The sequence below is a fragment of the Solanum tuberosum genome, unplaced genomic scaffold, assembly GCF_000226075.1.
Source record: "Solanum tuberosum cultivar DM 1-3 516 R44 unplaced genomic scaffold, SolTub_3.0 scf00216, whole genome shotgun sequence".
NCBI lineage: Eukaryota > Viridiplantae > Streptophyta > Magnoliopsida > Solanales > Solanaceae > Solanum > Solanum tuberosum.
In genome coordinates, this window is record NW_006239143.1 from 160,675 (window position 1) to 182,471 (window position 21,797).

General features: G+C 33.5%; 3 protein-coding genes across 4 annotated transcripts; 1 reads left to right on the top strand and 2 right to left on the bottom strand.

The window, feature by feature from the left end:
* Positions 1 to 158: 158 nt before the first annotated feature.
* On the bottom strand, positions 159 to 1,217 carry LOC107062319 (uncharacterized). Its single transcript, XM_015312850.1, has one exon. It carries the CDS (start codon positions 1,215 to 1,217, stop codon positions 159 to 161), a length of 1,059 nt encoding a protein of 352 aa, XP_015168336.1.
* A 3,618-nt stretch (positions 1,218 to 4,835) lies between these two features.
* On the top strand, positions 4,836 to 8,037 carry LOC102580651 (endoglucanase 25-like). The gene is made up of 6 exons (XM_006356345.2): positions 4,836 to 5,461; positions 5,546 to 5,856; positions 6,086 to 6,541; positions 6,640 to 6,775; positions 6,859 to 7,031; positions 7,274 to 8,037. The coding sequence occupies exons 1-6, from the start codon at positions 5,089 to 5,091 to the stop codon at positions 7,673 to 7,675; spliced, it is 1,851 nt and encodes a 616-aa protein (XP_006356407.1). The 5' UTR covers positions 4,836 to 5,088; the 3' UTR covers positions 7,676 to 8,037.
* Positions 8,038 to 9,074: 1,037 nt separating this feature from the next.
* LOC102580989 (receptor-like protein kinase HERK 1) lies at positions 9,075 to 11,003 on the bottom strand. Of its 2 annotated transcripts, none has more exons than XM_006356346.2 (2): positions 10,818 to 11,003; positions 9,075 to 10,486 (listed from the first exon to the last, which is right to left on the bottom strand). In XM_006356346.2, the coding sequence occupies exon 2, from the start codon at positions 10,437 to 10,439 to the stop codon at positions 9,444 to 9,446; it is 996 nt and encodes a 331-aa protein (XP_006356408.1). In that variant the 5' UTR covers positions 10,440 to 10,486; positions 10,818 to 11,003; the 3' UTR covers positions 9,075 to 9,443. The 2 variants fall into 2 exon arrangements, with proteins under 2 accessions (XP_006356408.1, XP_015168318.1); XM_015312832.1 differs by having other exon boundaries at positions 9,075 to 10,632.
* Positions 11,004 to 21,797: the final 10,794 nt, after the last annotated feature.

Below are 21,797 nucleotides of genomic sequence, written 5' to 3' on the forward strand. Positions count from 1 at the left end.
AAAAGTACATCATAAGAAATATGAAAAATCAACAACTATGCAAGAAAATAAAATTACTTTTTTTTTCTGAATATAAAAACAACATAAGGAAAAACATAACAATTAAAAGCACATAAATAAAACAACATAATTATTTTCCCCAATCAAATGATCAAACATTAGTTTTGATCTCCAAAGAAGTCTTCAACTTCCAAATGAGTAATATCATCAAGGTCATCAAAATCATCATCTTTTAAAGCCAAATTTGCTTCAATAATGTCATCATATTTTTGTGAAGGCCCTGCCTCGACATCATTTTTATAAGTCAAGTGTGACTCCACCCGAGCATTAGAAGAAGATGCACCATTTTTATTTCCTTTTCTTTTCAAGGAATCTTGATAAAGCCTAACAAAATGCTCAGCTGCTCGGCATTCATTCTTCCAATGCCCTTTCATGCCACAACGATGACAATTGCCTCTTGAAGGATTGCTTTGAGAACCCATATTGTTCTCCCTTTTGTGGCGACCACCACCATGACGATTATTATAACGTCCTCTGCCATTGCCACGTCCACACACATTATTTTGGCCCTGATTTTTATTTTGTCTTCTTTCAGACTGGCCATGTGCTTCAACCTCATTTGCTTCCGGTAACGGAGCAGTTCCCGTGAGACGGGCCTCATGGGTTTTCAATAAAAGAGTATTATGTTGCTCAGCCACAAGAAGGCATGAGATCAACTCAGAATACTTTTTGAATCCCCTTTCACGATATTGCTGCTGTAATACCAAATTTGAGGCATGAAAAGTTGTGAGAGTCTTTTCCAACATGTCCTCATCTTTTATATCTTCCCCACATAATTTCAATTGGGAAGTAATTTTGTATACAACAGAATTATATTCACATATAGTTTTAAAACCTTGTAACCGCAAGTGAATCCATTCATAACGAGCCCTTGGCAATACCGTTGCCTTAAGGTGGTCATACCTTTCCTTCAAACCAGTCCACAATTCAAGTGGATCTTTCACTGTAAGGTATTCAACCTTCAATCCTTCATCCAAATGATGACGAAGGAAAATCATTGCCTTTTCTTTGTCCTGACTCGACGCTGTATTGCCATTGGTAATAGTGGCACCAGGACCTTTAGCGTCAAGGTGAATTTCAGCATCGAGTACCCATGACAAGTAATTATTTCCAGAAATGTCAAGTGCCACGAACTCAAGCTTTGATAAATTCGACATGATAAAACTATCATAGAAAATAATTATATTAGAGTAATATAGTCAATGAGTAAATAATTAAGTAGCAAAACTTTTTTTTCCATCAAAGTAAAATTAGCATACAATCTAAATTAATATTATGCCTCACAAATAACAAAAATAACTTTTAGTAAAATTGTTAGCTAAAGTCTTTTCATTAAAAATTAATCAATAGTATAGATAATTCACTTTTTCCATTGAGAACAGAAAACACTAGAATTTGTAATCCATTCATTTTTTTTTATTATTATTTTTTCACTAAACAGTGACCTTCATCTTCTCTTCGCAAAATCGATAAATAGTTAGCCTTTTTTCATTGAATTATAAACAAAATGTAAAGTAGAAAAAGTATAGCCACATTTTAATAATTTTAACATTAGATTATAAATGGATACCTCACAAGAAATGTTGTTCAACCTTGAGACTTCGTGTTGATAACGTATTGTTGAACTTAAGAACAAAAGAACAATATAAAGAGGAAGAGAAGAAGAATATAAGACAAGAGGAACAATATAAGCTAACTTTCTTTCTTTCAAGTCTCATCAACATTATTCTCAACACCACTATTTATAGGATTACATTGAGGAATACCAAAGGGTGTCATAAACATTACATTAAACCTTGAGAATTACTACCCATTAAGGAGGAAATAAACCTAGGAGTTATGGTCATCCAATTAACTATATTATCAACAACATAACTACCAATAAAGGATGAAATTAACCTAGGAGTTATGGTCATCCATTTGACCACATTATCAACAACATTACTACTCATAAAGGAGGGAAATTAACCAAGGAGTTATGGTCATCCATTTAACCATCAAAATGATTTACAACACATAAGTTTTTTTATTTTATTTTAAAACTAGTTTTAAAACAAGTGATGAAGTCATGATTATACACATATTTATAGTGGGATCCATTATGCAAAGTATATACTCTATTATATCATGTACTGTATTATTTAGAAATTTAATATTCCTTCAATTGCATTAATTTCAATTTATATAGCTTAATTTAAATAGACACAAAACTTAAAATGATTAAAATATTTTTAATATCTTATATAGTATATTTATGTGATCGTATTTTTTTCTGAAATTTAGATTATTTAATATATGATAATATTTATGTTATTATTAATATTTGTACTTAAAACTGTATCATTCGATAAAGAGATAATGTTGAAAAATACACTTGAAGTATCATGTTTTTGTGAGTTTTATATCCAAACTATTAGATGTTTATTTTTTCTATCTAAATTATTATCAACTATTTATCTGTCACGACCCAGACTGTCGTGATTGGCACCCACACTAACCCTCCGATGGGAGAACCACTACTACAACCCAAACCAAAACAGTTAGCATACCGGAATGTGATACCCGATCCAATGATTATGCCGGAACGTGGCATTCGATCCCATAATTATGTCGGAGCGTGGCAACTGATCCAAGTTAGTTATGCCGGGACGTGGCAACCGATCCATTCAACACACCACAATCACAATCACAAGTATATCCTCAAGATCATACATTTAAGTCATGATTTCATGGCAATCTTCATTCATCTATCTCATTTACAACAAGTGTGATCAATAATGCAACATTCATATACACTATCATAATGAAGCAAGAACAAACATACATCACACAATCATAGAATCACAACCATCACCTACCTCGAAACAAGCTTGAAACCCTAAGAAACTTGATCCTTCCCTTTCTGGATTCGTTCCGCTTGTTCTTGGTCTACAAACAATCATAATAACACGAGAATCAATAAACAATCACTAATTATCCGAATTACTAACAATTCCATGAACCCTAGATCAAACCCATGATCCCAAGTATCCAAAATAGGGTCGTTTCCACTATAGAATCTAGATCAAAGCCCTCCCCCATCGATAATTACTCATTCTATTACGTTCTACGGATCGAAAAACGGATTCAGGGATTGAAAAGCTTATCTTTAGCCTCAAGAATGGTGAAAAACTGTCAAGAGTCGCCTGAGGTTCGTTCCTTAGCTCTAAAAATAAAAAAGTGTAGAATAAGGTTGTTTAGATGTTTATTTACGACCTTAAGTCGCGTCTAGCCCACCACATCGCTCCTCACCCCACTACAGCGGCCCCGCCAGAGCGACCAAAATCAGCGCCAAAGCGGCTTGCACAAAACAGTGAGCTATTTTAATAATTCCAAGACCTCCATTTCACAACACACCTCTAACCAACGATGCTCAGAAAATCGCCTTCACGCTAAGATCGATTTCGGGAGTTCTACCTACCCGAATTCAATTCCGTAAAGTCGTACGAATTTCTTAACGAGTTATCTATCCACTCATGTAATCAAAATCATAAATAAATCACCCGATTGATACCAGATTTCCCTACACCTTAATGACTCCAATTTCGTCCAAATCTGGACTAGGTTGGAAAAATTCAAATACTACGGGAAAAAAACTCGACCCCAATTTTTCTCCCATTGGCTTTTCTATAACGACGGGAACATGTCGTTACATTATCAGAACACCCTAAAGTTTACTAAACCAAGTATTTGAACACAATTGTCAAAATAATGTGTGACAACTTACTCTGCCCATAAAACTTCATCCACGTGACAATTGAATCATTAATTCACATACATGTTTTAAAAAATAATTGGTGATAGTTCAGGCATGAAACATAAATACCTGATCGTTCAAGTAGAAAACTAACAAAAAATTAATAATACATATGTGTTTTTGATCATTATCTCTTAATCTTTTCAATTATTTTAATTAACTACTTTAGTCATTCTCATGGAATGCCATTTAGTATCATTTTTAAACAAAAAGAGAGTGTGCATATAGGCGGAATCATAATTTTAAATTCCTGATTTTGTATCCTGGTTTATTTAAACTATTGACTTGTAAATTACTCCCTCCGTCCCATTTTATGTGGCAACACTTGACCGGGCACGGAGTTTAAGAAATAAATGAAGACTTTGAAATGTTTACCAAATTGCCCTTTAAAAAGTAGACTCTTTTTTCTCTCTCCTCATAAATGTATTGGAGTATTATTTTAAGATTAAGTGGGACCAACAAGGATAAAAAGAGGAATTGTACCTTTATAAACTTACCATATAAGGAAATGTGACATTCTTTTTGGGACTGACCAAAAAGAAAATGTTGCCACATAAAATGGGACGGAGGGAGTAATAGTTTGTATATATGAAATAATGTTTAAAAGAAAATACAAAATTTTAAAACATGATATTTTAGGTTTTTCCTTACCATTATCTCTAATTAAAAAGAATAAAAATTATTGATTGAATTTAAAATGGTATCATCCTATAAATGTACCTTCCATTCACTTTTACTTATTTATTTGGATTTTACACACCCTTCAAGGTATAATTGATGATCAATCACAATATCTATATCAATTGATGTCTAGAAGGTTTTTCATTCTTTCTTTAACTTGACAAATTAAACGACCATAAATAAAATAATATTTTTTCTTACAAGTGAAAGATCATTGTTTTTAGTAGAGTGGAAAGTGAATGAAGGGAATCTAAATTAATAGCTAATTTTACACTCCAATTAAAGTAGGAAGCAAAGAACCATCAAAGAGGGTCAGCTTAGCTATAGTGTCTTTGTCTACTAGCACAAGTGTCGGTGTCGGTGCCTTCAACTGTATATTTCCCACCAATATTCCAGCTTCATATACTCCACAACTCCATTATTGCCACTACCCTCTCTCTCTCTATCACCCACTTTCCTCTTCCTTTAATAATTTCTCTCCCTCCCTTCACTACAGTTGAGCTCAAACAATCAGCAATTCTCATTCTCTGAAACTGTTTTTGTTTCTCAGTATGTACGGAAGGGATCCATGGGGAGGTGCATTAGAAATTAATGCAACAGATTCAGCTACTGATGATGATCGGAGCAGAAACTTACAGGATTTCGATAAAGCAGCTTTGTCACGAAATTTAGATGAAACGCAGCAAAGTTGGCTATTAGGTCCTACAGAGCAAAAGAAGAAGAAATATGTAGATCTGGGTTGTATTATTGTTAGTAGAAAAGTATTCAAATGGACTGTCGGTTGTATTATTGCAGCTGCACTTATTGCTGGATTTGTTACTCTTATTGTAAAAACTGTACCTAAGCACCGACACCATAATCCTCCACCAGATAACTACACTTTAGCTCTTCGTAAAGCTCTTATGTTCTTCAATGCACAGCGCTGTAAGTTTTTTTCCCCAATTTTTTTTACATGATTTTAGTTATTTGTTGAGGTTTTGATTTGATCTTGTGTTTGATTTTTGACAGCTGGGAAACTTCCTAAGCATAATAATGTGTCATGGAGGGGGAGTTCAGCTCTGCAGGATGGGAAAACAGATGGTTCGACTACGTTTAAGAATTTGGTTGGGGGTTATTATGATGCAGGAGATGCAATAAAGTTTAATTTCCCTCAATCTTTTGCTTTAACTATGTTGAGTTGGAGTGTTATTGAGTATCCTGCAAAATATGAAGCTGCTGCAGAGCTCGCTCATGTCAAGGATATTATCAAGTGGGGGACTGATTATCTCTTGAAAACATTCAATTCGTCAGCTGATACCATTGATCGAGTCGTTGCACAAGTAAATCTCATTCATTTATATTGATTTAAGATTTTATATAATTGTTTTGTTTTCATCAATTGATAGACTAATTTATGCATGATGTTGATCACGCGTTTGGCATTTTGAAATACTATATTTAATTGACATAAACGAAATCAATGATTGCACGTGTTTTGTTTCTCTCAATCTTTGAGATACCGATCATACATACTTGATCTCATATAAGGATTTGTGCTCTGTTATATAGGTGGGGATAGGGGATACTTCAGGAGGACCAGATCCCAATGATCACTATTGTTGGGTGCGTCCAGAAGACATTGATTATCCACGGCCTGTAACTGAATGTCACAGTTGCTCGGATCTCGCTGCCGAGATGGCTGCTGCTCTGGCTTCTGCTTCCATTGTATTTAAGGATAACAAGGTGTACTCACAAAAGCTTGTCCATGGTGCTAGAACTTTGTTCAAGTTTGCCAGGGAACAGCGTGGTAGATACAGTAGCGGAAATGAAGCTTCAATTTTCTACAATTCGACTAGTTATTGGGATGAGTATGTGTGGGGTGCATCCTGGCTGTATTATGCTACAGGAAATACTTCATATCTTCAGCTTGCTACAACTCCTGGTATTGCCAAACACGCTGGTGCTTTCTGGGGAGGTCCTGATTATGGCGTGTTCAGCTGGGATAATAAGCTCTTTGGAGCACAAGTAAGAACATATAGTCTCTCTTTGTACTAAAGCAATGCTTTTCATTTTGTATGTATTTATATTGTATTGAACCAATGCTTTTCATCTTTTGTTATTAGGTGCTTCTAAGCCGTTTGAGATTGTTCTTGAGCCCTGGATATCCTTATGAAGAAATTTTGAGTACGTTTCATAACCAGACAAGCATAGTCATGTGCTCCTTCTTGCCATATTTCACTTCATTTAATCGAACGAAAGGTAAGCATCTTTAATATAGTTAGCATGTAAATCGTTTTGCGGAGTTTGTGGGAAGTCAAATATAAATCGTTGGGTGTTTGCAGGTGGGCTGATAGAGTTAAACCATGGAAGGCCTCAGCCACTTCAGTATGTAGTCAATGCTGCCTTCCTGGCTACCTTGTATAGTGACTATCTTGCAGCTGCCGACACCCCTGGATGGTATTGTGGACCTCATTTCTACTCCACTGATGTCCTACGTGAATTTGCACAGACTCAGGTAAATGAAATTCCCTGTTTTTTTTTACATCAGTTATGCTAATAGTTGTGAAATATTACATATATACATGTGAAAAAATTATTCCAAAACTACTTTTAGTCCCCTTTGGCCCGTGGGAGATTAGTTGGAGATAAGTTGCTCCAACTATATAGAGTGTAAGCATGTTCTTATTACCTAGCTAAATTTTGATGAATATTAAACCATTTCTGACATTAACTTGGTTTTTCTTCTTTGACCTTTAGATCGACTATATCCTTGGCAAGAACCCCAGGAAAATGAGTTATGTTGTTGGTTTTGGCAATCACTATCCAAAACGTGTCCACCACCGAGGCGCATCAGTTCCTAAAAACAAGGTCAAGTATAATTGTAAAGGAGGATGGAAGTGGAGGGATTCATCTAAGCCTAATCCTAATACTCTTGTTGGAGCCATGGTTGCTGGGCCAGACAAGAATGATGGTTTCCATGATGTTCGTACTAATTACAATTATACCGAGCCAACACTTGCTGGAAATGCCGGTTTGGTTGCAGCCCTCGTAGCTCTATCTGGAGATAAGAGTGTTGGAATTGACAAGAACACGATATTCTCTGCAGTACCACCCATGTTCCCTACTCCACCACCTCCGCCAGCTGCTTGGAAACCATAATTTGTTGATCGTTGCTTTTATCAACCCCAGTCTTGTGTGTCCATAGATTCATTTTTTCATAATGTGGTTGATATGGGATTCTGGCTCCGAGAAGTTTGAAGCAATCCAAGAAACAGAATGAGCACCTCGAAAGTACAAGCTTTGGCTCAGCCTGGTCTAGAATCTAGATGTAGAACTCCCTTTTTGAAGAAGTGCTCAACGGCTTGCTTGTTATTTGCAATGTATCAATATACACAGTGTTGTATGTATGTAACAAACCAAACCAATGATATACTCATTGTAAACTGGAACATGAACTGCCTCAATATTTGTTGGATAATTTTCAATAAATGTGCCACAGTTATGTGATCTTGATCTAGTGACATTTGTGAACACATAATTTTTTATCCAATTTAAGATGTTGCACCATTTTTAAAAAAATAAAATGAGAATGCGGAGAGGAAGAAAATACTGAAAGCAATTTTGGTAATAGATTGTAGCTGTTTTTGTTGTGAATCAATTTTCATAAAGGTAACACTCAATCTTTCTTTGTATAGTTTAATATCACGATTATAGTTTTGTGATCAATGCTACATATATACTTTGATTGCATTGTAAAAATAAAATAAAAATTACTACATACCTTGATTGGATCACCTATATTATGGTCCGGAGTGAGGATGATTTTGAACTGATGTTTCATTCCTATGATTTGGTAAATATTTGCTTACCACAGATTTGCTGAGAGGAAAAGGAATAGGAGACTGTATTTGCTATACTAGTTATATTTCTGCGGAGTATCAATTGAATCAAATCGTCATTTCTATGTAGAAAAGTCATCTTTGAAAAAGCCGGAGATTAGAGCATTTTGCTAAGTTGCAAAGTTGAAATTGGTACTACAAAGGTTGGGAATTTGTCTTCTTTACAATGGGGTAGGCATCAGCTGGAGGGTATCACTTTTTAATGAGAGTAGTGTATAACTCAAGGGTTTCGTCAAATAAACGTACTGTAGCTTACGTGGTTCTTTGACGGATTCAACCATTGCCATACTTTCAGATATCGTATCGCAATAAAGGGATCAAATAACAAGCTTTAATGTTACATTTTACTTTATTTCGTAGCCACTAATTCTGCAGTATAACACTGTGTCTCGAACACATCAAACATCTAGGGATATGTGAGGGACAGTCTCTTAGAGATCCTAGAAGAGGTACACAATGGCAACTTTCGTTTGCCTGTTTACAATAAGAGAATGGATCACCATGTTTTTGCTTCCGCAAGGTTGCAACATGATGAGGGAATATAGGTATCCCAGAGGCTCAAAATTGTTCCATGTTTTGAAAGTGTCTTTTTGCTGACAAGATATTAATAGAATGATTTTCTACGTACGAATAACTTATTAGAAACCATATACAACATGTGAAACAATCGAACACACACAATAGAATGAAGAGAGGATCCACAGGTAGAGCAATGCAGTTTTCAAAGTTTACTTTCTATATAAAACTCAGAAATTTGTAGAATAAATTGTTAGAAACACATAAAATCAATCTTCATATGATGCATGAACAAGCGTGGAATTAACAAACACTTAAGGATGGTATGTACCACTTTCACTTACATATCCATCCTTGGACGTAATTAATTGTGAGAAAACCTTACTCATCCCCAGACAATGAGAACCAACTATGTAGCATCTACATAGAGAATTCAAGTATTGTATACGTCATTAGTCCGATCCTTTGTAGGAACTACCCGTAATAACAAACTTGCAAAATGGATCTGTTTATCATAAAGAGATTTGTGGTTCCTGACCCTGCTTCACCATGTGATCATCAAAATTTGAATTCTCGATCTGAGCCGCAGAAAAATTGGCATCAACATGACTGATAGCATTGACTTGTGAAGAGCTCTCGCCAACACAGATGGTACTGTTTTCTTCTGAATCATCTTGAATGACAGGCTCTTGGAGATGAAGTGCATACTCTAGATTCCACAACACATGTCTCATAGATGGCCTATTTACCTCATAACCAGCTAAGCATTTCTCCACTGTTTCTCCAAACTTCCTGAGGGAATCTGGTCTTATTTTGCCAATAAGATTGGGATCTATGATTTGTTCCAGTTGTCCCTTCTTCTGCCACTTCAATGCCCATTCAGCTATGTGGACCTGATCCCTCGGAAGAGATGGAGTTACGACAGGCCTAGCACAAAGAACTTCACATAAAACAACACCAAAAGAATAAACATCAGATTTTTCTGTCAGCTGTTGCCTCCTAAAATATTCGGGGTCAAGGTAGCCCATAGTTCCTTTCACGTTTGTGCTAATATGCGTTTGAGTTTGATCAAGCTCAGTCCCTGTCCCTGTCTTGGATATTCCAAAATCAGTAATTTTTGCCACAAAATTCTCATCAAGCAATATGTTTGTAGACTTGACATCACGATGTATAACTGCACTGGTATGAAGGTAGTGCAGACCTCTGGCTATCCCAATGCATATCTCCAGCCTCTGCTCCCAGCTCATAGTGGGTAGACGTAGATCTGACCCATACAAGTGGCTCCTGAGGTTCCCATTCTCCATGTACTCATAAATTAGAATCATCTCATTATTTTCATCACAGTATCCCATCCATGAAACCAGATGCGGATGGCGGAGCTGTGAGAGCATCTCAATTTCTGTTCGGAACTCTTCAATACCTTGTCGAGACTTAGGATTACCCCTTTTCAAGGCCACCTTTGTGCCATCACGCAGAACACCCCTGTAAACCTTCCCAAAGCCACCCATTCCAATGAGAAACTTGTCATCGAAGTTGTTTGTTGCTTCCTGCAAAGCTACTAAAGGAATTCGACTACTTTCAACAGGAATCCGATGATTCAAGTTAGAAGCATCATTTATGGATGTTGTTTCCTTGGAATGCTTGCTTCCCATAAATAAATACAGGGAATCCAAATCTTTGAACTAGGCAAGCTACACCTCACTGTTTTATTAAGCAAAGATCAACAACTCACAAGAAGTAAATCTCATAGTGTCAAAGTTGAAAACATATACAAAAGAAATGAGCCCTAAGAAAGATCTAGAACAATTGCAACTATAATAGAAGCTTCTACATGAAAATCACAAATATGTGAACACAACAAAAGCTTGAGGAAGCTGTAATTTTACCAGAACAGTGGAAATTTGGAGAAGACGAGAAACTGAGAAGTCTTTTCTGTGCAGCGGGTCTTGGATAGTTATTGTGCGTCTCTCTCTTGGCTAACTGTATAGTGAGAGAAGCCAAAAGACAAATTTTCCTTATTTGGCCTATTTTATTACTTTACTTCCTTGTTCATCATTACTTGTTCTATATGCTTCCATTTATAAAATCAATAAATAATTTACTATTTTGTGTCTGTTTTATTCTTTTTACTAAATAGTACTCCCTCTATTTCATATTAATTGAATTGTTGAGACATTTTTCATTTTTTCATTTTTTCATTTTTTCAAATTAACTTAATTGTTCAATTTTCAAGACTATTTTTAAAATATTCTTTCAATTTTTACCCTTCATTTGGATTTTCAATGTGATGACTTCAATAAAATTTAATTAATGTTTAGTTATTTTAATTATAAATTTGACAATAATTAATAAGGGTAAAAAATGAAAAAATTGTGTTCAATTTATGTCTTAATCTACTTTTCTTAAAGGGTGTGAAACACCTCAAAAATGCTCTTACAGTCAATACTTTGGTTCAAAAATGTCCTTGCAGTCAATATTTTAGTCCAGAAATGTCCCATAGTTACAAAATGGGTCAAAATGCCCTTTTCCGAATAAATATATATATATTTTCTTTTTAAACACGTCTTCTTGTTTTCTTTCTTCTAAAATCACTTTAACAAATGAAAATGTAGGAAATAGTTTTTTTCTTCTTAATCTCATTTTATCAATTAATTCTCTAATAACTCAATGTACCCTTTCGACATATAATATATATCATATATATAAAAGATCATAGTATATCCATCATTAATTTATATTTATATAATGATAAAAAATAAGAAATATTTTCATTTTTTATTTTTTTGAATTGAAGTAAGATAAACATTTGCTAATTTAAAAAAAAAACAGTATTAGAAAGAGAATGTGTTAGAAAAAAAAATATTTATTTGGAAAATGAGCATTTTTGACCCATTAAATAACAATAAGGACATTTTTGGACAAAAGTATTGACGGCAAGGGCATTTTTTGATCAAACTACAAACGGAGAACATTTTTGAACCAAAATATTGACGATAAGGACAAATTTGAGCCAAACTATAAACGGGGGACATTTTTGTTCCTTTCACATAGTTTAAGGGCATTTTTTTACCATTTTCCCTACATTTAGTAAAGGTAATTTAGTAAAATTACTTATATATTATTTACTGCTTCTTAATTCATGTGTCAAGTCAATAATGAATAATCATTGTTGCAGGAGTACGTGAGATTATTATATATACCTTTTCTCATATTTGGGTTCGAAACATTTAACTCCCTCATGATTTGTGATATTATGGTTATCTTTATAACAATTTCTTAAACTTATTTATTACTAATAATGTATAAATATCACAATTGGAATAAATTATTACTCTTTGTTTGATTAATTTTATAAACATCTTTCTTGGAGAAATACTTTAGCATAACACTGAGGGGCCGTTTGGTTACTGTATAAGAGACATCTTATTCATGAATAACAAGTTGCATTAGCTTTACTATGCTTGGTAGAAATTTTGTATTAGATATATAAGTCAACATAACTTATACCATGTTTGGTTGGTAAGAATTTAAATGTTGTATAAAAGTTATTCATGTATTAATTTATACGGTGTTGGTTGCATTTTTTGTAGTCCTACATAATTAATACCAACATAACTTATGAGGGAATCTATGTAAAGTTATGCAGGGTAGAAGGTGGAATACGTTATGTGGTATTAGTTATACATGTATTAAAATGATAAATTACATATTTACCCTATTAATTTATTTTATTTTTTAAAATTGGAAACTTTACTGCTTTCCTTTATATGTTTGTTGTTTTTATTTCTTTTTATATATAGACCATTTTCATTTCTTTTAATTTTTTTTCTTTAATTGGAAACTTTATTGTTTTCCTATCTACGTTTGTTGGTTTTATTTCTTTTTATATATAGACCATTTTCATTTCCTTTTATATACTTACAGTTTTTATTTATTTATGCAAATATAAATATTTTTTTAATATTAGAAATTTGATTGTATATTTTTTGACGGTACATGTGCTAATCAAATATTAGCATTATATATTATTCAATATATTCCACATTTTATTAGCATGTATTATTATTTTGTAAATAATATATATTAATAATTTACAAAAAGTTTAATATTCAATAGTTAATAATTCATGTATTGTAGTCTCTATATAACTAAATAATACCTACATAACTTGTCACGCCCCGAGCCTACACCCCGGACGTGGCTGACACTCGAAGACCATTACTGGCCCCAAGCGAACCCTTGGCTTGTCTTACTTACTCAGCGGAAGACTTAAACTCAACAAAAATAAGTTTATATAATAAACTAAAAGGTTAAAAAAACATTCAACTGGCCATTAAGGCAAACTCAAGTCTCAACATGGAATAATGACAATGAAAGACTAAAGAACTAACATATGACTGTCTATGAGCCCCTAAAAACAACTGAGATGGATGTTGGGACAAGCCCCACAACATCCTAATGAACTAAATTAGAAAACAATGAAATGGATCCTCCGGAATGCAAGGAGGCTCACCAACAGACTCTGAACTGCTCACTGGATCAACGATGCGCCGGAATGCCGATCCTAGCTACCTGTATCTGCATCATAATACGATGCTGGCCAACTGGCATTAGTATATTGAATGTACGAGTATGCGAGTTGGAATGCTAAAACAATATAGGCTTGAGAAAGATTCTGAAAGAAACACTTACCTTGGCTCTTATCAACTCATGAATACTTAACTAAACTCATTTCAATATGAAGCAGTTTAAAGACGTGTGCAATATAAAGAAAGACTGTTTAAAACATGGTTTTCAACTTTGTGTATTTATAAATACAATAATAACTATGTATGTATGCAAAGATACAATATGAACTCTGAGATGTATGTAAAAATACAAAATAAACTGATGTATATAAAATACAATAACTTCTGTGGGAGTTTCTCTAACCGACAACCATCACATAAGATCTATTGTGATGATACAACGATCTTTCTCACGCTGCCAACGCATCCTACACCCGGCCAAAGGTATATGACCTGAACTACTAAGTGGATCCACTAGTCTATGTGAAAAAGGTTCATTTAAAAAGTATGGCCATGTTCTACCCATGGTGGCTACATGGTTTTATAGAGACGTGAGTTATCTGAACTCATGCTGGCCCCCAACTCGGTGATCAATACTACTCCCAAAATATACTAGCTCTTATGTTTTAAAAACATACTTCTTCTGTGATTTGAGATTAGTGCTCAAAAACTTAGCTCAAGGCTATCTTGGAAATCTCAGTTTCCCTGCTTGCTTCATTTAGAAAGCTATTACTCTTTTCTGAAAATTATCCCGAAGGCCCTTTGGAAATCTCAGTTTCCGTTCTTATTTAAATGTGAAAAACATTTTAAATCTCTTTGGGAAATACTTAGTCCCATATGCTTCTTTGAAGAAAAGAACTTCAACTTTATTCTTTACTGAACTCAAAACTTAAGTCTTAAACAAAGTTAAACATTTGTGAAAGACTTTTTGAAAACTTTAAGAACTTATCTTAACTTGACTCTTGACTATTCTTGACTTTAATCTTAATTGCTCTTGACTTGACTCTTAACTGGTCCTTGAATTGAATTATGGATTCAAGGATTAAGATTTGTGATTGGAAAGATCTCATGATGTTTGGGAATGATTCTAAATAGCTAAACATGAGAAAAGTTACGAAATCACTGTCTAGGAACAAGTCCGCGACGCGGAGATGTTTCTGAATAAATGCCTGCAAAAATTAATTTTTAGACAGAGGAGTTCGCGTCCTAACCGCGACGCGGAGATAATTTTTGTACACAGAGGGAGCAAGTCCGCGATGCGGACCTGCGCACCAGACCCTGCTCGACTTATTCCTTAATCGTTTTCTAGCCCCAAATCGCCTAAACTCGATTATAGAACTCAAATTCATTTTAGATCCCGATACCCAGCATATGTACTCAAGAACCTAACTCAATACAACTCTAAATCTCAACGTAATGATCTCAGAAACTCCTCAATTCATCCCAATTCAAGAACAACATTCAAATTCAAGAATACATGCCAAGAACATCAACTTTCAAACTCGTCTAGGACGAATGTCGCTGAACTAAACATGTTTGGCGCGTGGGTGAATGAACCCAATGCTATGAGAGACTCACATACCTTGTAGGATCAATTCATTGGCGAATCCGCAACCAAAATCGACCGTTTTTGGCGAATCTTGCCTTTTTTTGTTTTCCTTTCTCTTGCATTCTTTCTCCAAAAACCCTAACTCAAATTATCAAAAGCGTAAACTGAACTAACTCAGTCTTGACCCCAATTATTTTACTAAAAATGGATTTAATTAATTGGATAAGGAAAAGACTAAACTACCCTTTTAAAATCCGGATTGGGCATTTCTTTATTCAAACAACCCAATTTCCAAAGGACGTAACTCACTCATACAAACTCGGAATCGCGCAAACTTGGCGGCGTTGGAAAGATAATTCCAAGAGCTTTCCAACCATATCTGGAACTATACCTAAATCATCCTGAGCTACGAGTTATGACCGATTGAAGTTTACCAAAATCTCAACTTCAACTTACTTAAAAATTTCCAGATTTCCTTATACTTTCCAAAAATGATTATTTCAAGTTCTTAACTTCTTTCTATGTACTTCAAGTTGCGAGATGTTACATAACTAATATCCGCATAGCTAATACCCGCATAATTAAACCCAACATAACTAAATCCTGCATAACTAATACCTGCATAACTAAACCCTGCATAACTAATACCTGCATAACTCTAACCAGTAACCAAACGGCCCCTCATTTTCCTTGATGAACTTAAAAGCTCAGCAGATTTATCACAGAATGGTCCAATGTTGATGATGCACAAATGGCTATGAACTTGAACTTAAGAAGCAACTGAAAATGTGAGCCATTAAAGAATGACTATGCTTGCTCTTTGTAGACCACAATAGCTGCCTTGATGGCCAGAGCTTCTGTATGTAATTGAAAAGAATTGACTTCTTCGAGTGCAGACTAGGGGTTCTTCTAACCTAAAAAAACTAGAATAAGTTTTGTATACGACACTTGTCAACCAAGTATTGAGAGAGTTCGGTTGTACTGTAATTTTAACCACAGAAATGAAGTCTAATTTTGATTTACTTGAAGGTATCTGCTCACACGTCAATATGTATTTATCGAATTAAATTTTAGTAAGTTATAAATTTGTTCTAACATGATCATATATGTTCTAGCATAAAAGTATTTGTTATCTAATATTCACGTAAGAAATATGTTTCTAAATTGCTTTCGATGTGCATATGTTTCCAACAATATGTGATATATGTATATGCACAAATCAGTTGAAGAAAGATTTTTTTAAGTTTGCTTTTGTTTTTCTACCTAAGAAAGATTGATAAATACGCTAGAATCTTGCGAGCTTTCTTATAATTAGTACAAAGTAAAAGAAAAATATATGCATGTAAAGTTATTTAAGGCTTAAGTCATATGTGGCCCATTAAAGTTGTCTGCATAATTCATTTAGACATCTAAACAGACCCTATTTTCTATTAGGCACTCCAATCTTAAAAAATAAATACCTATTGAACATTTTTCTGATACTGTTAGTCAAAAAAATAAAGTGCATGTAATACACATGTATATGACGTAGCAAAATAACAAATCAAATGAAAAGCACGTGACATTTTAATTTAAAATAATTATAAAAATGAATTTTTAATATAAACAAGTCAAAAAAAGAAGAAGAAGAAGATGATTTTCAACTTGAATTTTTTTTAGAAATTATACACCCCTCACCCCACCCCGGCCCCAAGAGGTCCCTTTCTTCCTTTTTCCTAACACTCACCCTTCTTCACCATTGTTAATTCTTCATGTTATGTATGAACTTTACTATTTTTATTTTTCTTTATGCCTTATTTCTTATTCCCATTTAAATTGATAATGTTTCTTAAAAGATTTGTTCTTCCTTTGTTTATTTTGATTTTGCTTTTTTTTTTCCTTTCTATTTTTGCTTCTATTTATGGGGAAGAAGGGGCATGGGTCGAGGCTGGTGTGGGTGGGGGAGGTGAAGAAGGAGAGAGAAAACATTTGAAAGATGATCTCCATTTTTCGGTAAAGAAGATGTGGATGGTGATCTCTATTTTTTTGGCAAAGAAGTCGTAGGTAATAATCTCCATTTTTTCGGCAAAGAACTGTGGATGGTGATCTCCATTTTCTTTCGGAAAAAAAAATGACGGAAGTAGTTCTACATCTACAAAATTAATAATACAATGGTATTTAGGTGTCTCTGAGATTTCGGTCATAATCTAGGGGGTGCTTGTGTCTTATCCCACAAACATTTGGTGGCATGTTGGACCGTTTTATTCAATATTAAAACAACATAAATTCCACTAGTTTAGGTCTTAATTACTATTATTCACGATAGTTTCGATTATTACTTCATGTACTACATTTCGTTGGTTGGATACATGTATCTTAACTCGACAAATACTATGTATCCGAGGAATTGGCAAAGCATGATACATGTTTAATTAAAGATTGTAACTAGAATGCTTAATTTAAGGAGGAAATCACTTCTTTAACAACTTTTGAGTATATCGATTCTAACAACGTTTTAAAAAAAATTCTAATTTCTTCTATTTATTTTTTCTCTAAGTTTTGAGATTTTTTTCTTTAATTTTCATATTTAGAGAACAATGTGTATCTCACACTCTAATTGATTGTTACTTTGTTGAATATTCTAATAAAAGTATATTGTTGTTTTTGAACTAGATACAAACCTTCATTTGGAAATCTTACATCAATCAAAATCATTAAGTATATGGATTAGGATACGTGTGCTTAAATAATGTATCTGAAGTATGTATCTGATTCATGCACCTAATTTCATTAGCTGTATTTAATTTGTTATATACGTATATTTGATACATACTTCGTGACTTAGATGAGTTAATTATGTAACAGCTACATGTAGATATAGCATATACATGTATTTGAAACTTGTTATGTATCTGAAGTATGTATCCAATTATTCGATACTAATCTTTTCAATAAAATTTAAATTGATAAATATGCATTTTGGATTTGGTGGGGTCTTCGTTATGCTAACTGCGCCAACAATGAATTTGTGATTGTCGTAATTCCATAAAAGTGTGATATATCTACAATGATCTCATTAAAAATGACCAGATACATGAAAAAAACGTCTCATATTCGGATCCAAGTGATGACACTATCTTTTTCAATTGAAGTCTTTGTTAGATCCTCCTGGAGCACGGTGAACGTGCCTTAATTGATGCCAAGGCCTGCAAAAAATTTGGATAAGATTGGACAAAGACTAATTAAGATAAAGGTGCTTCTATTGCAGGCATGCCCCCTTTCTCTCATGGAATCAAATTTTGCCAACTTCTATACATACATTTTCTGATATTCTAATATTTTCCTTCTCAAAGGTTTGAAGAGGCGGCTAATGCTTTCTATGGAGGCATCCAAATCAACCTTGTAAATAAGGATCTAGGGCTTGACTAAAATTTGAAACTTTTCAACACGATCTTCTTTGGAGAAGACATAGTTGATCGATCGAGGAAGAAAACAAACCCTAGAAGTGATAAACAAAGAGAAAATGGTTGTGTTTGTAAAAGTTAAAGTAATGTTAATTGTGGAGTTTAAATGTAAAGATAATTAATCCGTCCTAATTTTACACAATGTGGGTATTTGATTATATCTTTAATAATAAATAATTTAAAAGTAGAGATAAAATTAGTATATATGGTAGTGATGTATGTCTAATAAAATAGTTTTCCGATTAATCAATCTACATATCAATCTAGCCAATTGGCCCAAAAAAATCAACACAAATGAAAAAAAAAATCTAAAAACAAGGAGCCCTGCCCATTCGAAACCCTCTATATATAATAAAGAAAGTAACCTAACAACATCCGCCTCTTTCTCATTTTCCTTTTTCAATCCTGTCTTCAAGATGTTTCCTTTCGATAGTCTCTGATGCCTCGCACTTCGCCGCCTCCTTCTGTGGATCTGTTTCTGTCTTGTACTATCTTTCTTCGTCTTCTGCAACTTACACAAGAGCATTAACTACTGAGAGGTAATCGTTCTTCCTTCCTTTTCCTTCTTTTCTTGTTCATTCCGTGCCATTTTACCTTCCTCTGCCTTTGATTAGGAGGTAATGTGTTGTCCATCGATTCTTGGAGTTCATGGAGATATCGCTGTCAGAAGTTCACAATGCGACCACAAGTTTGTCTTCCTCCTTTTTGCTTATGCTTCTGACTCCATTTAGATCTGTCCCATCTCTGGACTGTGTGAGCGATTTTTTGCTGCATGTCAATTCTACTTGGATTTCGTGTTGACCTCTATGCTTGAAAGTTAAAGATGACGTTGTAGCCTTGACTTTTTGGTGAAAGTTTTTGTGTGGTAATATAGATTAGAAATATTTTTGTTAAAGCATAAGTAATGACCCCCTTCTAAAGGCGCACACACACACGTTTGCTACTTGCCTTCGTTTCTTGTTTATATCCTAGCTTCTGGATCCTCATATGGCTCAATCTGCTTAGTTTTTATTAAGGTTGGGCACCAGACCGAAATGAACCGGTATCGGACCGGAACGGGAAAGTTAGACCGGGTTGTTGATCGGTATCGGGATGAATTGGACCGAAATTACCGGGATGGAGGGTTGGTTCCGTCCTGTCCCACTATATACCGAGATAGAATCGGGACGGACCGGAGTGGATCGGAACGGAACGGGATGGGACAAACGGGACAACACATATAGCTATTTCAAAAAATAATTTTTTTGAATTACAAATTATGAATGTTTTTTTATTTTTCTAAGTTTTATAGTTTATAGTATTTAGGTTTTAAAATTTATAATGTAATTTTACTTAAGTTTATTTTAAAGATTTTTTTTTAATTTTTACTTATATAAGTTTGTAAGTTAAGTTTAATAAAGTTTTTTATTAAAAGTTTTTGAGCTTATGTTATAAATTTTCAAGATTTGAATTTTTGAAGTTTATAAGTCATTAAGTTATACTTATAACTTGTAATTTAAATAACTTAAGTTTGTAATTTAGATAACTTAAGTTTGTAAATTTAAAAAATTAAAAAAACAAAAAAGAAATGCTAATAAAAGTATAAAACAATGACACAAATACTAATTTTAATTTTAATTAAAAATGATTTATCGGGACCGGACTGGACCGGAACGGAACCGGGATGAACCGGTACTGGTATACCGGTACCAAATCATGATACCATTTCGATTACTGGTTCAATGTATCCCATTCCGTCCCGAATACTACCGGATCGGAACGGACCGGAATGGTACCGGTACAACCCGGTCTGGTGCCCAGTTTTAATTTTTATCCTGATGTTTGGATTATGTGCTTTGTCAGTATTAATGATGTGCGTGCACACACATGTTTTCTACTCGCCTTCCTTTCTTGTTTATATCCTAGCTTCTGGATCCTCATATGGCTTAATATGCTTAGTTTTTATCCTGATGTTTGGAATATGTGCTTTGTTAGTATTAATGATGCACTTTCCTATTGTTGGTAACCTTGTAAAATTTCTAAATTCTTATATGTCTATATGATTAATAGCTAGATTTGCAGGAACTATTCAAGAAGTTGATAAAAATATATCCCCAATCTTTTAAATTGGTTTTTTTTCTCCTTATTCTTTTTTCCACTTGTCATCTTTAGAATATCTTTAAAAGTGATCAACTTTTAAAAGTGTTAACAATCCAAAATTTTAGATTGTATGATATCTTAAATGTTAACATATCTATGTCATAAGAGATAGACCAAATCAAGTAATCTAGATCTATAAATCTATACCATATATGAAATTAAATGGTAGTGACTTTTCCCTTTTAAATATTGTATGTTGTGATACAATATTTGACTTTAAGAAATGGACATTGTTCCATAGATTCCTTAGAACTCGCAGTAGAACGAATTTGTAAAAAAATAAATACTAGAAGATAAAACAAGAGATTTTTTTTTTGATTTATAAACTTTGACAAATAATTATAAGAAAATAAAAAGTGCCTCTCCATATACAACATAGAGTAATTATTTACGTACAATACAATGTTAAGTCGCACAAAGTTATACACTTTAAATAACAATCAATTCCAACACAAATCTATATAAAAAAGAAAATAAAAATGTTAGAATATGTATATCAAGATACACCTAAATAAAGAAACATAGAATAAAAAAAAATTAGGACATAAGTATTAATATATTATAGAGAAATTTATTCATTCAAAAGATCATTAAAACCAATAGTATATGTACAAAATTGCAAAGTTTTTTTTTTATTTCATTATAGTTGTTACAAATATACAAAGATGATTTTTCTATTAGATTTGAGAGTGAATTATACAAATAAAATAAAGAAATAAAAAGATAAGGGTACTACTTTTGTTGACAATTTTTTTTTCATTTGGAGATTTCATAGTCCTATAAATATAGACATATTTCCTCCTTATTTTTTCACCATATCTCAAGATTCAAAGGTGCTTTTCTCTCTTTGTCCTTTCATTATTCACATATACTTTGTTAAAGCAAGTCTATCTTCCGTATAGTATGAAAGGATAAAGAGGGAAAAACACCTTTGAGTCTTGAGATATGGTGAAAAAATAAGGAATAAATATGCTTATATTTATAAGACTATGAAATCTCCAAATGAAAAAATGGTCAACAAAATAGTACCCTTATCTTTTTATTTATTTATTTTGTTTGTGTAACTCACCCTCCAATCTAATGTAAAATTCATCTTTGTATATTTTGTAAGAACTATAATGAAGTAAAGAATAAATTATAATCTTTTACATATACTATAGGTTAATG